General features: G+C 38.9%; 1 protein-coding gene across 3 annotated transcripts in view; it reads right to left on the reverse strand.

The window, feature by feature from the left end:
• Positions 1–860: 860 nt before the first annotated feature.
• The window catches only part of NBEA (neurobeachin), a 763,072-nt gene continuing 742,998 nt past the window's right edge, over positions 861–20,934 (reverse strand). For all 3 annotated transcript variants that reach the window (XM_011943032.1, XM_011943033.1, XM_011943034.1), the window contains 6 exons: positions 18,826–18,981; positions 18,091–18,261; positions 8,702–8,803; positions 6,013–6,209; positions 5,073–5,224; positions 861–2,701 (listed from right to left, as the gene is read on the reverse strand). In XM_011943032.1, coding sequence (XP_011798422.1) covers positions 2,611–2,701; positions 5,073–5,224; positions 6,013–6,209; positions 8,702–8,803; positions 18,091–18,261; positions 18,826–18,981 — 869 coding nt within the window. In that variant the 3' untranslated portion in view covers positions 861–2,610. The remainder of the gene's footprint in view (positions 2,702–5,072; positions 5,225–6,012; positions 6,210–8,701; positions 8,804–18,090; positions 18,262–18,825; positions 18,982–20,934) is intronic.

A 20,934-nucleotide genomic window follows, 5' to 3' on the forward strand; every position in this document is an offset into this window, starting at 1 on the left:
GGGGGCGCAGGGTGGCGGGGAGGGAGATGACTGGATGGGTGCCTCCGCAGCAGGGCAGAGCATGGATGGGAGGGTACAGGTCAGAGGTCAGGAGGTTTTCGGACAGTCCAGATGACAGTGCTGGAAAGGGCAGGGGCAGTTTCAAGACACTTTAGGTAGTGATCAGTCAGTTGGCTGGAGTGCCTGGTAGGAGGGCTGGGTGAGGGAGCCAGGCGGGCAGATGACTGATAGATTTCTGGTGTGGGGATAGGATGGAGAGTAAGAGCAGCAAACCTTCCTTAGGCTACTGTTGGGTCTGCCCCTGGGTCCTGGGAATGTGGATGGAAGCACGGCCTGCAGTTCTGTCATTCTCGGGGCCTGTCTGGGCCGCTGGCCCAACCACCCATGCCAATCTATGTGACTGAACCCCCCTTAGCCCACTCGTGGCTGCCCTTGCCAGCAGCTGCTCAGCCTCTCCAGGTCCTCAGTCCCTGCCTGTGCCATGCCTGGTGGCTGATGAGTTCTAGAAGGTGTGGTTTCAAATGAAAAAGGCATTATGTGGTAACACTCAAAAAAGGTGCCATTATAACCTTCATTCACTACTTAGTTCCTTTTAAATAAAATAAAGACAATCTCCAAAGTGGATTATGTGGAACGGACAATGAGGGCTGCTTCCCCATGGTCACTGTTGCCCCAAATCCCTGCCAGATGGCCCGGCAGAGCAGCTCGCGTTTCAGCAAATCGCAGAACCTCATTAGGACTCGATTTCATGTTTTTAGATGCTGTAGGCTCTACCTCAGATGATGATGACTCCTGAAGCCTGTGTGACAACACAATGAAAGCATGCTAGTGACGTGTCTGATGAAATCTGAAACAATCCATGAATTCTTTGCATATTTTATTTTTCTTTTTTTGATTTCCAACTCACACACATCTGGCATATTTTACATCTTTGCAATAAAACATGGTTACAATAGCTTAAGGAATTTATATATCCAAAATATTTCACCATGATCTCAAGGTGAAATGGACTTGTCTTCCAGATGTTCAGTGTCCTCCCGATCCTAAGCTACAAACTCAAGATATTGCTTTACAGCCTGGTGATGAATAACTTAATCACTATGCTGATTCCCCATAATTTCAGAATTTCATAAATACAAACAACAATGAAGAAGGAATTCAGTGCTAAAACTTACTAGTACAAGGTGGATAACAAATAAGTAATCACATCAATAAATAATGATATGTTTCTGGTGCAAAGTGCCAATACAAAGAACCCATTATCTTGTTTTATCTTTTTAAATAAATGACTGCAAGTGAGTAAATTCTGAGAAAATTACATTCCTGTAACATGCCTCATAGCCCTACCGACACAGTATGTACATCTATGACGATACAGTCACCAAATATACAAAGAAGAAACATGAAGAAAGTGTATATACCCCTGGGCGTATAACTTGATCAGTACAATGGATGGAAAATCATTTGATAGCCATCATTTTATATCATAAAAGATGAAGTGCCTTAGGCTAAGAATGTGGCTTTCGGTGAGAATTTCACGAGAACCTAAAAGAATAACTTCAGTTTATTGTTGTAATAAAGTCTGACTTGTTATTAAAGAAACTAAGCTATTCAAGAACCAAAGAGAAAAAAAAAGAGTTAGCATCAGATTATCCTCCCCTGATGGATACACACCAAGCCAGTGGGATGACTCTGGAAGAGATGTGCAGGTGCTGGGAAGTTATTACTACGGAACTAACGCTCATAACTCCTATTTATACAAGAAAAACCAGGACCTCATCCCTAAGCCCCCTTTCTGCTGTGTCTTCAAATTATGCAGGGTAGGGCTGAATTTTCTTTGTATAAAGTACCCAAAATGGCAAATAATGGCTTAGTATCCAAATGCTTTATGAGCAAATTTCACTCAGAAGGGATGAATTTAGATTAAGAAGTGCAAACGATATTTTGGTGAAAATGTCAAAAATTACTGACGGAGCCCAAATTCAACCCTTTCATACAAGCTGTGTCCTTGGACAGATCTTTCTGTTTCATAGTGTGAATGCACCTGTTCCATCAAGCCATCAGGAGTAAGGAACATGCAAGTTGTAACTCCACAATAAAATTAAGAAACATTTTGTTCTTTATACAAGGTTTTACTTTTACAAAAGTATTCCTTTTAAATAAGATGCATCTGATGTACAAAGTATCAAACGTGTGTGTTTTTTTTTTTTTTTCTCACCTTGAAAAGAGGCTGGAAATGGGATGCAGGTTAGGTTCAAAGCTTAAACTTTGTAACAACTGGACACAAGGTTCCTCAGAATTGTCAAAAGTCTCTTGTGACACACCCTACAACCTTTTCTCAATAAACAACAATATATGAAATAATTACCAAAACGTCTCCTAATTCATATAATTTACATGATATAAGCTTGCTTGATAGCAGCTGGTGTTCAGTCGTGAAAAAACACACAAAGTAAAATGTTGCTGACTACAATGTACAGCTATTGCTGGGTGTGATGGAATGCACAAACGGAGGTTGATGCAGACGAGTTTTTCCCACCAGAGATATTGCCTTTCCATGCAGCACTTGTGCTCTCAGCTTTAACTTGGCTTTTGGTTCTTTCTTTATCTTCAGTATCTGTTCTGATGCTCATAATGCCACCGATTAAAATCTATATTAAAAGCTACAATGCTACCAGAAGCCATGCCAGTGATCAGAGTCCTGGAAAAGCAGAAACAGCAGTTAAGACTGATATAAAATCATTTCTGTGGTTGCTATTTTACACTAGACAGTATTGTGATCTCAAAGTTTGGCATTTTACACTAGACAATATCATGATCTCAAAGTCTGCCAAGTCTTATTTTTGTATTCGTGGAAGTAGGACTGAAATTTCTTCTTGGTTCTGCTGAGAGGAGCACGGTTAGCCTGCAGACGCCTGGACAGCCAGCCCTGCGGCAGAGCATGAGGGGCCACATTTCCAGCCTCTGCTGGCTGCCCCATTTCTCTCAGCAATCACACACGTGCCTGTCCGCTGCCTTGTTTTGGGCATCTATTGGCTTCTCTGAGGATATCTGGCATTTCTTTCTATCTCTCTGACCTTTCTCTTCTTTGCCCCCTTGAATCACTCCACCTCTTGCCCTCTTGGTCCACACTCTCCCTGGACATAAAGGCTATGACGTCTCTTTCTGAAGCCCCAGAAGTGGATTTCCCATTGTCAACTGGAGGTCACTGCCAGGCTGTGTCACAAAACCCTCAGATCCAACATGTCTACCATGAATCACTGGTACCTTCTGACCTTGCTGGTCTTTTGCTGGTTAAGTCACCTTGTCTCTCCCTCCTAACTGATCAGCTGTTGAGCTCTGAGGCTTCTTTTTCGGGGATGTTCCTCCCCAGTCCCACTGCCACTGACTGAACTCAGGTTCCAGGATTTCTGTCTACATAAAGTGTTGCTTCACTTTTGATTAGACACCTTATCCAATAAATACCTTTTGAGTAATATCCCCAATGCATGTTTACCATTTTATAATTGATATGCATGCACTATTCATTATACAATGACAAAATAATCAAAACCAAGGATGAGATTAAAATAGAAATAGAAACTTAGTATCTTCCCCCCCTCCATTTGGAGACCCCCCTAATACTACTGCGACTTTGAATATGCTCTTCCCTCCACCCTCTTCGTTCATGCCTAGTGAATGGATGAGCATCTTCTGAGGTCTTTCCTGTCCTCCCCAGCCCTCAAGAAGAGTTCATCCCTTCCTTCTTCTGTTAGTCTGTTCCTGGTGCCCTCATATGCAATGATGATGAGGATCTGAGCTCTCTGGGGTCAGTTTCTTACTGTGGATCCTTACTACTTTGCATTGCACTCAACCTATGCTGATGGCAGCCAAGTGAATACTTGAATGAGTAAGAATATCAGGGAAATACTGAAACTACTTACAAATAAAAGTCATTTCAAACACTCAGGAAACACACATATACACAAATAATAACACAATAAACCATTCCCATTTATTCGTAAGTATGGGCTGCTGCACTTTGGAATACTCCAATAATAACCTTAAACCTTTAGAAACAGCCTGGGCTGCAGACCAAACATCCTTTCCCAGACTAAATTAGCTTACAGTGTTTTTCCTGATGACTTCAGTACCATTTTATTATATCATGAAGATGCTTTGTTAACTTAACTATATGTCTTAATATTTAAAATACTTTAAAACCAATACTGTTATGAGGAATATTACAAGTACTTGGGAAAAACGTCAGTCAACAAGCTTTTCTTATTTCTGTTAAATAGCAAAAAGTAGAAATCACATGCCATCTTCAGATTATAGGGTTGCAGTTTATTTTAAAGGCTTAGGAACTTTAGACTTTATATTTCTGATATTATTTTTACTTTATAAGAAACCCAAAGGTAAATTTTAGGAAATAATAAAATCTTATTGCAAATTGAAGAACAATAGAAAATCATTAATTGATTAACGTTCATATCAAGTCTTTCCAAGAAAGAGTTGGATTAAAGGATTAAAGTGTTTTAGAGAAATATATACAATAAAACGAAAAAACGTAAATGAGAAACAGGTAAATAAGAACATGGGGGTAAAGACTGTTCTGGGTATTGCATGAGTGCCACATGCTGTTGAAAGGGAGGCTGGCTACAGCCCACCCCACACAATGCACTTTGCTGGAAACTCATTAGCTAGAAGTAGGTCTCACACTGAATCCCACCTCTGCTGTAAAATACATGTTTCCTTCACATTATATAAGCCAGGGTGGCCTGTCTGAGACTAGGCAAGGATCTGAGAACAGGGAACTTGGTGGGAGTAAGTTCTATGTCTTGGGTCCTTAAAACATGTCTGGAGGCGCCTGTTCTTCATCAGATCCATTTCTTTTTTTCCTTCTTATTCTCTTCCTCTGTTTCCCTCTCACTAGAATCCTTACTCTTTCCCTCATTTTCCCCTTTTCTTTGCCAGTTTTCCTTTCATCTGCATGCTGGAATTGCACTCACAGCACAATTCACCCTTGGTAGAATGAAGAGAGCCTTCAGTGACAGTTCTCAGTGATGACACTTGTCCTTGACGCAGCTCACCTCTGGTCATGGGACAAGTCCATTGCTCTAATGCCGGCATCACATCCAGGGTAAATGTACAGTTGCTTGAAGTCACAGGCCTGCCAGACCTCTACTACCCCATTGTCCCCTCCGGTGACCAGGTTCTGGCCATCACTGCTCAGGAGAATGGCCTTCAGAAAACGTAAAACAAAACAAAACAAAATAAAAAACACAACAACCATCTCTCTCAGTTTTTCCTAAATAGCCAACTCTCACTACTGAGAAGTATACAGCACAGTTCCCTTGTCATTATTGACCACTGTTAGTTCTTTGTCCAACTTTTTTCAAGTTCAATCCACAGAATTCCCAATGTGGAATTCATAGAGGTTCTTACGTATACAAAATATCTTATTAAAATCAAGATTAAATTCCCAAGAGAATATTACCAATTTAATCCAGGAAGAACTTGAGCATTAAATAGTAACATGTTTAGCTAAATCCTGAATATTAATACTGTAGAGAATTTTAGAACAAATGGAAGAAGCATATTTCAAAACAGGGTTTAATAATGACAACCCGGCAATTATAATTTGTTTGTGAATGAAGGGTAAATGGGTATATATAATTTTTGTTTAGGGTTCTAAAGATAGAAATCTTTGAAAATAAACTCACTTTTAATGTTGTGAGGGTACAGTGCTGAAACAATTATAAAAGGAGCTTTAAAAACCCTCTTAAGGGTCTAAGCTTTAATCAAACAACAGCTATCATTTCTGAAGTCTAATTCACTGAGTTAATTACTTGCAATTAAATGAACTTTGAGTTTGTTTAAAATATCAGTCCACATGAAATTACATACTTTTAATCTAGAAGACATTTATCTGGATAGCACAGAAATTCTATTATGAATTATTTAATATAAAACAATCAATCTTTAATCTCTTGGCTTCAGTCCTACTTAGCATGAAGTATGCAGATTTACCCGTGTTGAATCATTGATCTCCATTTGAGCCAAAAGTTTCCCATTAATGCTGAAATTGCTGAATCGCCCTCGTTCATAGTATATGATACAATGGCCTTCGCTGGAGACAGAAATCAAGCGTGGGAATAAGCAGTTTTCTGGTCCTTCAAGGGCTCTCAGCAAATCTCCAGTGATGGTGTGGACAAGGCAAGGGCCCTCTGCAAAGTGGGGACATCAATGCCAGGGTCAGCTGGGGATGACAAATGACATAGTAGCTCCCACCAACCCGAACACCTCGCTGGGTGTGCACTCAGATGTGATGAAAGAGGCAGGCTAGCCAGGCCAAGCGCTGATGTTACATTTAAACAGAGCAAAGCCAGAGTACCTGTCACATGTCACACTCCTGCACTGCACCCTTCTTCACCAGGTAAATACTTGGTCTTTTCCTTTGTCAGGTAATATTCATAATAAAATGGTATAGTTCACAGATTATGTGAGAATAAAAGATTTTGTGTGTTAGACATTTTCTCTTAATATGCTTTTATAAACTTTTCTTGAAAGTTTAGTAGAATTATCAGAACAGCTGCTCATTTTCTCAAGTAGCCACAAAATTTTACACATTGTACCACATAAATACATTACTGTCAAATACATTTTACCTTTTTCTGTCATCTGTGCATAAAATGTAAAAGCAAAATTGAGAAAACTTATTATTTCAACCTACAGAAACATATTTTGTCTGTTACATAAATGAATAGTGAGGCAAGAGTGTGAAAGGAGGATAAAGAGTGACATTTGGCTCTGATTGTTTCTGGGTTTCTTCACCCTTATACAATAGTGTTGATAAGGTAAAAAATTCACTGATCAGTTCATAAAAATTGCTCACTATAGCTTGATATTATGTATCTATTCCCTTGTCCCAAAAAGATCTCCACAAAACAGTGTATGAATTGCATGGTTTTTTTTTTTTTTTTTTTTTGAGACGGAGTCTCGCTCTGTCGCCCAGGCTGGAGTGCAGTGGCCGGATCTCAGCTCACTGCAAGCTCCGCCTCCCGGGTTTACGCCATTCTCCTGCCTCAGCCTCCCGAGTAGCTGGGACTACAGGCGCCCGCCACCTCGCCCAGCTAGTTTTTTTTGTATTTTTTAGTAGAGACGGGGTTTCACCGTGTTGGCCAGGATGGTCTCGATCTCCTGGCCTCATGATCCGCCCGTCTCGGCCTCCCAAAGTGCTGGGATTACAGGCTTGAGCCACCGCGCCCGGCCTACATGTTTATTTTTAATTGATCTGAATAGACACATATTTTACAAAGCAAGTGATATTATTCAATTTTGTCCTGATCACTAAAGTAATAGACTTGCCCTATAGAAGACTTGGAAGACACCAGCAATCACCTCTAACATCACGCAGCCCCTGTAGGAAACGTCTCTTTCTTGGCGCATACTATGTGTCACTTATTTTCCTTTTTTTTAACTTCACAGGGTAAAATGATATTACACATATTATTACTTTTTAAAATTAAAAGGCTGAAAATATCCTAAGTGTCCATTTATGGGTTATTTATTCTTAGATACCAAAATTTTAAAACCATGATGCCAGCCTTCAGACTCTATCCATTCTCCGTAGAACAGCTGAAATGAGCTCTAACAACCAAACCTCTCGATCTCATCACCTCGATTAAAAAACTTCAATGGTTTCCTACTATACTCATTAAAAAAAAAAAAAAAAAAAAATTGCAAATGTTTGTGTCCCAGGCCCGTCACATCCCTTCAGCTTTCTCACTCCTCCAGGTTGTGGCACCACGGTGATACTCCAGCAGCACCCAGGGCTCCTCTCTGTTTCTCCAAGCATCAGGCTCCTTTCTGCCTGGGAGTCTTCCTACAGAGAATTGCTATTTGAGCCAGAACTAGGACGTAAGTTTCCTGACTTCCTGAAATGAAATGTCTTCTACAAAAACTCCAAAGAGGCTGGGTGTGGTGGCTCACGCCTGTGATCCCAACAATTTGGGAGGCTGAGGTGGGTGGATCACCTGAGGTCAGGAGTTCGAGACCAGCCTGGCCAATGAAACCCCATCTCTACTGAAAATACAAAAAATTAGCCAGGCCCGGTGGTGCATGCCTGTAATCCCAGCTACTTGGGAGGGTGAAGCAGGAGAATCACTTGAACCCAGGAGGCGAAAGTTGCAGGGAGCCTGGATTGCACCATTGCACCCCAGCCTGGGTGACAAGAGCGAAAGTATGCCTCAAACACAACACAAAACAAAACCTCCAAAGAATCAAGTAATCTTTGTTTCCTTTCCACCAACCTCTACACAGCCCCTGGCCTTATAAAGAAAGGGACTTGCAGAGGAAGGGGGTCCAAGGCTGTGTATGATGAGTGACCTGACCCTCCACCTCCCCCACTACATCAGGGATACTTGCCCCTTGTCTTTTAAATGTCCTTTATAATGGCTGCATCATATGAATACACTGTAATTTAATTTATCAGTGTTCTGGTTAGAATGCTGTTGACCACAAAATACTATATAAAATTTTATACATATTTTATATTAGTGCTAGTAAATATTAATCATAAAAGTAAACATCTACAGATAACTTCAGGATACCATTTGTCTACAGGAAGCTTCCTGGAAGAAAGAAACTGGCAATCATGCTTAGTGTGAGAAAACCATCAAGTTTCTAAACATTGAAAATCAAAGAAATGACTTCTGACCTTTAGCACCGCTGATAACAAGCCCAAGTTCTGCACAGACAGAAACACAGACAACCTCATGGTCATGGCCTGTGAGGACAGCTCTTGGTGCAGGATAGTCACCTGCAAGAAAACAGCAGCAGTGAGGCACTACAGACCAATGGCAGGGGGAGAGAGCTGCACCAGCAACGCAACGTTCAATAAATACCCACGTTTATTATGGGCATTATTATTAAGTTGTGTGACCATAAGCCACTTACTTAACCTCTCTGCTCTCCTTCTGTGAAATGCACATAACTAGCGAACCTACTATACATGCTGTTTAGATGACAGGACAAGTTAACATGTGACATGCTTAGAACATAACGAGAGTGGTAATAGCTATTCTTTTTCTTCCATTATTATTATGAAACAGGTACAAGGCCTGCTAAGGCATTTATCTGTGTTACCTCATGTATTTATGGTAATGCTCTATGACGTAGAAATATGACACCTAGTGCTCTATGCTCTATGACGCTTTCCATGCCTAGTCTATCGCCTAGAAACCCAAGGCTTTGCAAGGTGATTCAACTTGCCCAACAGCTAAGGGCTGGAATTGAACCCACTTCACTTTATTAGTGCGAACCTAGCTAAAAAGTCCAGCTGAATTATATCCCAAAAGCATTTTCACTGCTAACTGCTTTCATAAACTGAAGGACTTAGAGAATATTATGCCTTTTGTAAAAAGTTCTACACTTTTCTCTTCTTTTACTGGAAGGAAATGAGCTTGTTCTGCATTACCCATATAGGTTGTTCCATTTGCGATCCTTCTTTTCTAGCACTGGTGTTCCTTGCATGCTTGCCTGTTTTTCTCTGTGAATTCCTATCTTGGTGGGGTAACCAACCCCGGTCCCCATCTTGTCTCTCAGAGAACTACCCCGTACTTTGGTCTTGGTGCCCCTCTTTCCCAGAGCTGCCTCCTAGGTTGAACTATTGGCCCTCACTGGGGCTGGGGGAAGTTAAACATTCCAGGGCTGGCAGATGCGCCTCCCCTTGGACAGCCCCTTCTTTGGCACTTATGGGACCTTTGGGTGCTGGCCAGCTGGACTGCTGATCCAGTTCTCTGCCCACAGTGGCAAGAGGGAAGCCACAGGGAGTTCATAAGGAAAGTGCATAATCATAAGGCCTTACCCAGTAAGGCGCCCCACATCTTCCACTCTGGTCGGCCAAGAGCCCCTTCCTTAAGACCTGCCTATCTTCTCTTGAGACCCGCCTGTCTTCTCTTAAGACCCGCCTATCTTCTGTCTCCCCAGGGATTTATGTGCGTTTTCTCAGACCCATCAGCTCTAATTTTGTTTTTGAGGTATCTCTTAGATGGAATGTCGGAGAAGCAGGACAGCAGTTCATGCTAGCTTGCCATCTTCTTCTAAACACATGGATGTTGCTATAATGTGTTTTGACTATTGGTTGAGTGTCCATTTACAATATCAGTAGTCCTGGATTTGTCTGAAACATATTTATATAATTGTTAAATTATGTTTCACAATGCAGGAAAAAGGTGAAAAAGAAAAAAAATTGTTTCAAAGATGCCCTGGGTTCCCTGGTAAAATAAGCTTTAAGCATTGATAAGAGTTCTCAAAAGAAAGGAAATCAGCATATCAAAGAGATATCTGCACCCCTGTGTTGACTGCAGCACTATTCACAATAGTTCAGATGTAGAATCAACCTAAGTGTCCAACAAATAATGAAAAGATAAAGAAAATGAGGTATATTTACATAATGGAATATTATTCTGCTATAAAAAAGAAATCCTGTCATTTGCATCAACACGGATGGAATTGAAGGACTTGAGGTTAAGTGAAATTAGCCAGGCACAGAAAGACAACTGTCCCATCTTCTTACTCAAATGTAGGAGGTGAAGAAATTGATCTCCCAGAGGAAATAAACAGAATGGTGGTTACCTGAGGCTGGCAAGGGTGGTGGGGAGGGGTTGGTTAATGGGTAGAACAATACAATTAGATAGATACAGTTAGATAGAAGGAATAAGATCTAGTGTTTGGTAGCAAAATAGAGTGACTACGGCTAACAATTTATTGTACATTTCAAAATAACTAGAAGAGAAGATTTAGAATGTTCCCAATGCAAAGAAGTGATAAATATTTGAGGTGTTGGATATCCCAGTTACCCTGATTTGATCATTACACATTGTATCACTGTATCAACACAACCCATCAATATGTACAACTATTATGTATCCATAAAAATTAAATCTTTAAAAAGGTATTGGTAAGGTTTTATGTGTAATATCAGCTTTAATTTTCCTAAATGATAATTTTAACTTGGAGAGACTAGCATACTGGAAAACCCTGAAATTATACACTTAATTCATTTATATAAAAGAAATAGTTTTGTGACCTTTCCCTAATGTGCTGTGGAAAAAACAAAAAGTAATCTGATCCTATTGCAGGGAATTGAGAAAAAAAATGTATAAAAATATTCCTTATACATGTTATACATTTTCTGCTAGGAAATGAGTTTTTCAAAGGCTCGTGTCTGATTTAGAGGTTTAAAATGTTTTTTTTTTTTTTTTCATTACAATTTCCCCAGATCATCTGAATAAACTGTGGAACTTAACTATTAGGGGATATTGTTTAGGGCCCCTGAAAGCACTGTTTCCTTCTTTAAGTGAAAGGCAAATAAAACGCCATTCCAGGCTTTCTGAATTGGGAAACCTGCAGCGGCGGGAAAGCTTATTTCCTATATTTCATTTTGTTGCTAGGGACAGATGTCACACACCCTAACAATCATTCAAAACCCTGGGAATATTCTGTCACTGTCACATCACAGTTGATGGATATAGCCCAGGGTTAAAGGGCCCAGTGCAGAGGGAGGTGCGGGTGGACCGCCCCTCTGAGTGCCCCGTCATCGCCCTCAGCCCCACCACTGCCTCCACAGAAGCACTTGCCATGTGCTGGAATGACTAGAACTGATGAAGAACAAACACATCCAATTTTTAGATTCCTCATAGACATGCATTTGGAAATTCCCAATATTAAAAGGCTTAAAATAAACAAATTCCATCCTCCTTTTATCAAAGGTCATTTCAATATTCTCAAAACGGATGATTCACATAGACAGGAGAGGTTTTTCAATGAGATGGTCTCTGGCTTTTAGAGAAATGGGCAAAGTAAAGAACTCATGGTTCTTATTTTAAACCTCATTTGTGGGACACTGATACGCAGGGGAAGCTGTGGTGCTTCTGATTTAGAACTAAACAAAGCCAGTGGAGTTTCTAGGACCTCCGCTCCACAGTGAGAGGATAAACTTCCTGGTATATGACATTCAAATTTTATTTCTGACCCTGGGGAAGTCACTGCAGAATCATGGCAGAAGGTATTTTCATTCATGTTTATACTTAGATAAAATATGATGGAGTTTTTAAAGTTAAAATCCCAAAACAAGGGATTTAGTCAAAGGGTATGGTGGTTTCATTACTACTATGATTTCAAGATTTATTTCAACATATTATGTTAGAAATTTGCTAGAATAGCTGAGAAGAACAGTATCGGTCAGGAGTCCCTTCTCGAGACCCCAACTCCTCAGCCACAGGCGGGTGCTCTGGAGGTCTGTTCCAATTACCAAATATGCTTGGACCTGCATTTCCTAAGATCCCAAGATAATGCAAGTAAAAACATTCTGTGGGTTGGAAAATGTCAAATTCACCCATGATGTGGTTTCATTTCCTTATGTACTCATAGAGTATTCAGTGAAGAATGGAAGATAGATATGGTGAAAGTATTTATTCATTCACTCTAACTTCTTTTTCCGCTTCAGAGATAACAATGACTACATTTTCCTCTGAGCACTGCCACGGCAGGACAACCTCTTCTCTTGAAGTCCTGAGCCCAGATCTAGGTCACAGTACATTACTCCTCTATGCTCACCTAAAAACAACTAATAGTATCATCCACCTCCCCTTTCTCAGGAACCTGGGCTCTGTGTAAAGCCCAGACACCCCCTGGTCTGGAACCTGAAGTTCTCTGATCAGAACACATTAGTCACTCTGTATATATTGCTTCCAATCTAGGCCAAAGACCTTTCTTGAAGCCTTAGTCCCATATAGGGAAAGGAAAAGCAGAGGCCGAGTGGCAAGGAGCTCCCTTCTCAGTCTGGAACCCTGGAAAGTCTCCTTGTGTTAGAATGAGGGGATGGGGTGGCTGAGTGGTCTACTGCAGAATGGACTCTGTGCTACGGATGTTCCAATACATCCGTTACCATTTGGTCCTCAAAAAGCCCTGCATGGTGAGAACTATTACATATGGAGCTATGCTTCCTCTGATCTTAAAAAGATGGTTTAACATATGCTAAATCCTAGCTAAGATTCTCTGCTCCGAGAAGTGATACAAACTTGTTTAATGTATCTAAATCTAAATACACTCTACAAATCTCTCTGGGCTATTCGTCGCCCATGCTTTCATTTCTTATAATAGCACTGGTTAGTGGCAGTTGTGGAGCTGGGCACCAGGACAGTCTTTTTAAAAGAAGCCTGGATGCAAACAAAGAGAGGGATGTGATTTGGCAGATGTTTGGTGACAGGTTGTGACTGGCAGGAGGGTCAGCATCCAGAGCTGAGGCGTACACAATGGGAGCCCAGAGAAGGTGTGTGTGCACAGCTGGAGTCTCCTTTGCAATTGGCTTCTCCTTTCACAGTCTGCATAATGCCTGTACACGAGCTAAAAGACTTACTTTTAAAAAGTGGAATAGAAAGGCATAACAACAATGTGTTATACAAATTACCCAATGAATATTTGTAGATTTGATTAGAAAAGGTGAACGGTGAATCCTCTTTCAAAGTTTCACATGGCTGTGATTTAAAAATGTTTGTATGTATGTGTATCAAACTTTCTATAAAGCCCCTTATATGTGGTATAAACATTAAAACTACATACTTTAAAAGCAGATTGGCTTTGAGCTGAAGTCCCAATGTATTCTGAGTGTCTGCTGAAGAGACAACAATGTTAACTTGCCTCTCTTGTGACTATCTTGTTGGAAGCTATAGCACATAATGAGAAATGTCAAGTCCCAAGATCAATGAAATTTTAGACTCTAGGGATTCCACAGGAATAGCATTGATCCTTTTAAAGAACACCAGTCAGAGATGGGTTGTAATATATTGCAAAGAGAGGCTCAAGAGGATAAGCGGCCAAGTCCAAGATACCTACCTGACAAAAAATTCAATCAGCTTTTAGCGCAAATTGCCCACTCTGCTCTGCTCTCTTTCATGCAGTAGGCTGCTTCCAATTAAAGTGCGCAAATTAATTTTTATCACTTCCAAATTAGTTTCAGAATTTGTGTCAAAGTCTGTTTCAGATGAAAGCATCTGTCCCTCACATCTTTTCAATTCTGTTATCTAGTTAGGGACCTATTTAAAGTCTCCAAGATAATTTCTGTGTTCAAAGCCACAAGTTTGAAAGAATAACAATGAATAATATTATAAAATACATTAATAAAGCAATGATAATTCAACTCTAACCTACTAGGTAGGCTACTAGGTAGCCTTTGCTTATCTCTTTTATGGTCTGAGACTCTCTATCAAATAGTCTGCTTACAAATACTCATTACCTTTGTGACCAATTCATCACAATGGTCAAAATGATTAGAAAAAGACTCATATTTCTGAGATGTCTGCATTCTTCACAATATACTTGACACGATAAAACCACACATACTTTCTATACCTGCCTAAAAAGATTTCACAAACATGACATTTTTTCTTTGTGGAATTAATAGAGCTATCTATTACAATATAATAATGACAATGAAAGAGAAACAAATATGTTAAAGTCAGTTAAACTTGAGAAGATTTTGGTGATATGCATGTAAGGTTAACGGATAAATCCTATTATTTAATGATGTTGTGATGAACAGGTATGATTTGGCCTCAGTGACACACAAAGCAGTTCCATGTCCACACCAAGGCCAATCCCTGCATTATGACAGCTACTAGGATGTTAAGTTACAGGCCAGGACTTCCCCCTTCAAGGATAGGTTAATACTTGTACTTAAGGGCATTGTGTCACACACTTTAATACAAATTTAGACATAACTAGCTTTCTGGTCTTGAGTATCAATGTATTATGAGAGAGAAAACACATCTGGCCTGCTTCTCTGACCTGTGAATTGGAAGCTAGAGTAGATTAAACTGGAACAGAAAAAAATCTCTTTCATATTTTGAGTTTTCTGATAGCAACAACTACATCTATGTCAAACCACAAGCGGGGCACTGATATGACAGTCAATTCAGTGTGTGCTGTGACTGCCTGAAAAAAGACTGAAGAGACCAACACAGATGGTTGCCCTAGTCCGGCATATATACGCTACTAGGTTAGCTTTTTCAATAGATAAGTGAGTCATAAATCAGCCAGTCAACCAATGCTAAACCTGAGATTTTCTTTTTTTTTTACTATTGTGATCATCCTTATGGAAAAAAGCTAAAACCAGTTTGTTTCATAATCATCAATTTGATGTAAAGTTAAGCATTTTATGAATGCTTAAAGTATGGTACAAAATATTATCTGATAACAATTCATGATTCAGGTAACAAATACTGGACATCCTCAGTATATCCAAGCAGGAGAAGCAGTTTGTGATGAGTATAAAAGTAGATTCTTGTAAACTCTGGAAAGTCAGAGGTTGTGACTTTCCCAGCATTCCCAGCTACTGAGATAGTACCAGGCATACAGTAGTCACTCAACACATGTTGTTGCTTGACTAATACTTTAGGTGCTTATCTTGTTTATTCTAGAAGAGCACTTTTCCCTTTTATTAATGTACCATACTATATATGTTCACATTAAATATCTCATAAAGTCTTGACAGGATGAATTCTATGGAAGTGGTTTAGGTTCATAATGATGACAACGGTTTTTGACTAAAACTAAATTCCTATAGATGGAGGTAATACTAAAAAATACATATTGATAATTTTCTGTCATAACATCTTTAACATAATCTTGTCCTTACTTAAAACTTAAATATAATACTGCTTTTTAACAAATATAATATCCACGTTTTTGTTCTTAAGGATTATAAAAGCATTTTGTATTATATAGCTCCTGTTGGAAGGAGCTTGAAATAATTTAAATATTATTGTATCTAACTTTTCTTGCCAACTGATGCACCAAAGCTACAATTGATAGCCCTCTTTTGGTTTAAGAGATCAATAGAAAACAGAGTAGTGAACATAGATAATTACTATAATTTAATATTTTTCTTTAATATTCTTTACCTCCTAGCAGTACATTATATAAAACATCTTATCTCTGCTACCAGATGGCAGCTTTTAAGAAATAAATGCACTTTTTTGAAATAACACTAACATCATTTCTGGTCTTCATTTCGAAGACGGTAATTAATTAGATTTAAAGCTCTATTCTGTTTCTTTTAAATTTTTTCTAACAAGTTCTAATTTTTATCAATGTATATGAAAGATATTACACAGACCTACTGCTTAATTAAACTTTTTAAAGAAATGCTACACTATTATGGAAATAAAGACAATTTGGAAATATGTGAACATATATTTAGATAACATATACTTGATAATGTACCATTCTTGAGAATAATAAAGCCATCACTGGTAGGTCATATATCTTATACACATGTACACATATGCATACATAGACATACTAGAATTCTGTTAAAAATGAATTTTTTAAGGACATAGCTTTAAAAAAGAGTAAACAAGGAGATTATCTTACTGGTATTTAGAATATAGTGTTAATAACATAGAATTGGTAACTAATTTTTTGAACTGGTTGGAAATCAAGCAACATTGAATATCTTTTCCATCAAATCAAGATCACATCTTGTTCAAATTTAGAACAGAGACCCATATGTACAATAGATGCTCTTTTTCAGTAGCTATGCCAGGAGGCATATGCTATTTTACAACACCGTTTCTTCATCCACTGTTCCACTCTAGCTACGGGCAACAGGAACAAAACTTCACGTAACATTTGGACATCTAGCCCAATCTTCCACTATCTTCTCATACAAATGTATTTCTCCATTCTCTCCTGTACTATCATGGGGCCTTTGTTCTTATCCAACCAAAGCCATTTCCTATTTTTGCAATATTCCTGTCAAAATGCATAACAGTTGGGGGGATGGAGTGGGACGTGAAGGGTGGATGTGCAATTCAGTTTCCACCCCTCGCTGTCTCACAGGTTAGAACTGCCCAGAGAGGCAGCAGCAGGCCAAGCAATGTAACATGGCATCTTGTAGATTTCTTATCTACTCTCACAGTATTTTAGTTGTAGATGCACAGGTTTCCTGAAAAACTTTTATCTCTGTTGGGTTATAAGTACTCCCCGAATTCATGTTTCAGTTTACTTTGGAGTGCTGTGTAAGCTGTGACAATCTCAATAATCCTCGTTTGTGTACTTGCCATTATCACTTCACAGAAACCTTTCTATATTTTACAGGAAAGCCATGCATTTAACTATTGAAAGCTTAGTAATTAAAAGCAGTTATTATTTCTAGGCAATGTCTTATCCAGCTCTCCGGTCATTTAATTTATTGGAAACCTATTATGTATATCACTATGACAGGAACTTAAGATGGAAAGACAGACACTCATTATCCACTTCAGTGTTTTCTTGGGGCAGCAGTCCAAGAACTAATGACTAACTTCTCTTACATAAATAAAAGTTTCCTTGGGAAAAGAAGTTGGACAGGCTGTGGATTAAACAAGCATCAACAAATTTATTTGTGTAAGACTTTCAGAGCTTATGTAGAAACTTTGAGTATAAACAATGTACTCCAAAATTATTTCACGAAGGAGTCCAGCCTCCCCTGATGCTGTCTTCCTATCGGATATCTTAGGGTGCGCTGTGGAATAACAATCACTTGAGGAATCCTCCCAAGCAAGGAAACTGTCTTATTCAGTTTTTGCATCCCCAACAATGCCTCATGTGAAGCGGGTACTCACTGTTTGCTAAACGAATAAATGGAGAAGTTTACTACAGTATATGGTAGATAGCAGTTAGTGCCCTGACTGAGACACAGATAAAATTTCTGAAAATTCAGAGAAGGGAGAGATTATTTTCAGCTGAAAGACATCATATGAGGTTTAATGGACTAGGTGAAGCTGAAGGATGGGGACATTTGGAGACTGGGCTGCTGAGCACAGGATCCGGGTAGCGGATTGTTGAGGGGATCTGGAAGTCTCTCCTTGTTGAAGGTGATAGTGCTGCTCATTTTAACACTTCGAACGTAGCTATGTTCCAGTACAGATTCTGGCCACTTAAGCTTTCATGTTTTAAAGTCCTTACACCTTAGGAAAAAACTATTAGGAAAATCAAAAAAGCAAAATATATTTAAATATGTATTTATATAATTGGATAGGACAATTTGCTACAAACACTCACTGCTGTTAGGGTTGTCTCCTATGATATGGTGCCGCCCACTCCAGTACCAGAGCAGCAGGGTGGCATCTCGAGATCCGGACACGATGTAGCAGTCGCCACCAATGTAGGACTCGGACCTGGCCAAGCACGTGACCACATCCCAATGGCCAAATACAATCTGAGTCAGTTTCCCTGCAACACAGAAATGACAAGTTTGCTTCATTTAATCTTTTTCTTCAAATGGTAATCAGTGTAACTCGATCAGATTTTAAAAATTTTACCATCTTTTTTATTTTATTTTACCAGTTTTGTGAAAAGTTCATCTATAGGCCGATAAAGTTACAATGTTATTCAAATCTGGCTACCGGTTGCTTTCTTGCATTGCTTTTGAAAACTGATACAAGAATGTCACTTGAGATTTTTAAGGAAAATACTTTATTAAATAATATGATCATGATTTTTCCTTCAGGGTTTGGGCCAGACCAAGGGGAGTTTCAGGATCTTTAACTGCATATGAATTTGTGGGAAGGGAAAAATAGGCCTATTTGTCCTGTGAACTCAGGGATCATGCTAACATTCGGAATAGATGAAGTTATAGTTAGTTACTTCGCTTACAGTGTGAACATTTAATTTGAATCTTGACTATTCAAGTTGGCAAATGATAAAAATGCCTGCAACAAGTATGATTTCATATTCAGCTTTGGTTTTAACAATAGTCATTTTGAAGAGAATACGGTGTTTCATAGTTAGGATTACCTGTTTCTGTAGAATAAACTCTGAAGCTCTTATCCCAGAATCCACAGATAAGAATATAGCGATTATCTGCTGTGACCACAAAACAATGTGCATTGATTTGTATACTCTGGTCAACGAGGTCTGTGATCTGCCGTTTGTTTACACCAGAATTATTGGCTAAAAATAAATGGAAAAAAGCATTTGAAGAAAGATTCCATATGAGTTTCGCCAAGCACTCATAGAAGGAAAACAATACTTTCATGCTTCATTTATCCAGAAATAGTTTTTTTTAATGGTATGAGATGATTAAGATTCTCCCTTGAGGAATATAAATTTCCTTAGTAGCAGTGATTATTTATGAACCATATTGTGTATTTTAAAATTATGCCAGAAATTTCAGTTCTCCCTCCACCAATAAATAAAAACAATATGAGGAATTCAAGATAATTAATTTACAACATAATACAATATTTTAATGCATTTAATTCTTTAGGTGCTCACTATACACAAGTTCATTAGTTTATAAGACTTAGATGAGAACTAAATATTGTATAAAGTATGTTATTAAGGAAGAGATATATTAATATTTGCCCCAGTCTGTCATTTTCGGATGGTATTTTTATAATTCCCGTGAAAAAAGGAGGGTAGAGATTTGAGCAAGGGATGTTGTTATGTGGGTAGCCCCACAGGGAGCTTCAGGTCAGCAGCTTTATAGGCCTGGATTGTCAACAGACAGAAGGCCTTGCTAGAATGGGCTAGCAGGGGAGGAGAGGAACAAAAAAGATGCGAGAGGGACTGGTGAGGAAAGAGACAGGCAAAGAATCAGTGCAGAGCCCTGGGATTGAATCTGAATAAAGTCAGGAACTCAGAGACACCATCTGATTTCCCCAGTGCCTGTCTGCACGCCAGCCTGTCCCTTACTGCACGCCATCCTTTCAGGATAAATCCCTGGGCTGAATTCTTAAACAGAAATGCAGATGTAGAAGGTCACCACCACTCTCTAACACCAGTTAAATATAAGTACTACTATTTGTAGATATCTACTAACACTAGAAAAATAATTACTAGAAAACATAAGCAATAAAAAAATTATACAAAAAAGTCAGTAAGGAAAAAAGACCAAAGGTCCCAGGCCACTTGAAAACTATACAGTTGGTCCTTTACTAATTAGAATAGACCTATTAATTTTTCCATGGTTACACACTAGCTGTATATTTCATTGTCAATGTCTATTGGAAAGAGAAATAGCTACACTAGACTAATGATATTCTTAATCCTAAACCTTATAAGTGCCCAAAGAAATGTAAATGGTATTTTGTGTACAGGTATAAGTAACTAATTGAAATGTCTGTATCTTATCTTATTTCCAGGTTCAAAGACGAAGGATGAATTTGAATCTAAGAATAAGAGGCTGGGCGTGGTGGCTCATGTCTGTAATCCCAGCACTTTGGGAGGCCTAGGCAGGTGGATCACTTGAGGTCAGGATTGTTCGAGACCAGACTGGCCAACACGGTGAAATCCTGTCTCTACTAAAAATACAAAAATTAGCCAGGTGTGGTGGTGCACCCCTGTAATCCCAGCTACTCAGGAGGCTGAGGTGGGGGAATTGGTTTAACCTGGGAGGCGGAGGTTGCAGTGGCCTGAGACTGCATCACTGCACTCCAGCCTGGGTGACACAGTGAGATTCCATCTCAAAAACAAACAAACAAACAAACAAACGAAAAAAACCCAAGAATCTAAGAATAAAACACCATGACTTTAATATGTAGCTTAATAATTTTTTGTAGCATTTTCAATTTTTTTCTAATTTATCTTACTCATCATTCAATGATACAGATAGAACAAACATTATTAAAAACTGTCTTACAGATACAAAACCGTAAGGGCCTAGAAAGACTAAGAAGCTAGCTCTGAATCAAATGGCTTATATATATGTACATGATTATTTAAAAATATTTTGAATGTCTGCTGCAAAGAGTTATAGCTTATCAGTTTGCAATTCACATGAAACATTTGCTTTACAACATGTTAGTTTTAAAAAATTCAATGATAAAGACTGCCAGAAAAGATGTTCTTCAATATTAGTTTCCTTTTTTTTTTTTTGAGACGGAGTCTCGCTCTGTCACCCAG

This window comes from Colobus angolensis, unplaced genomic scaffold, assembly GCF_000951035.1.
Source record: "Colobus angolensis palliatus isolate OR3802 unplaced genomic scaffold, Cang.pa_1.0 Scaffold214, whole genome shotgun sequence".
Taxonomy (NCBI): domain Eukaryota; kingdom Metazoa; phylum Chordata; class Mammalia; order Primates; family Cercopithecidae; genus Colobus; species Colobus angolensis.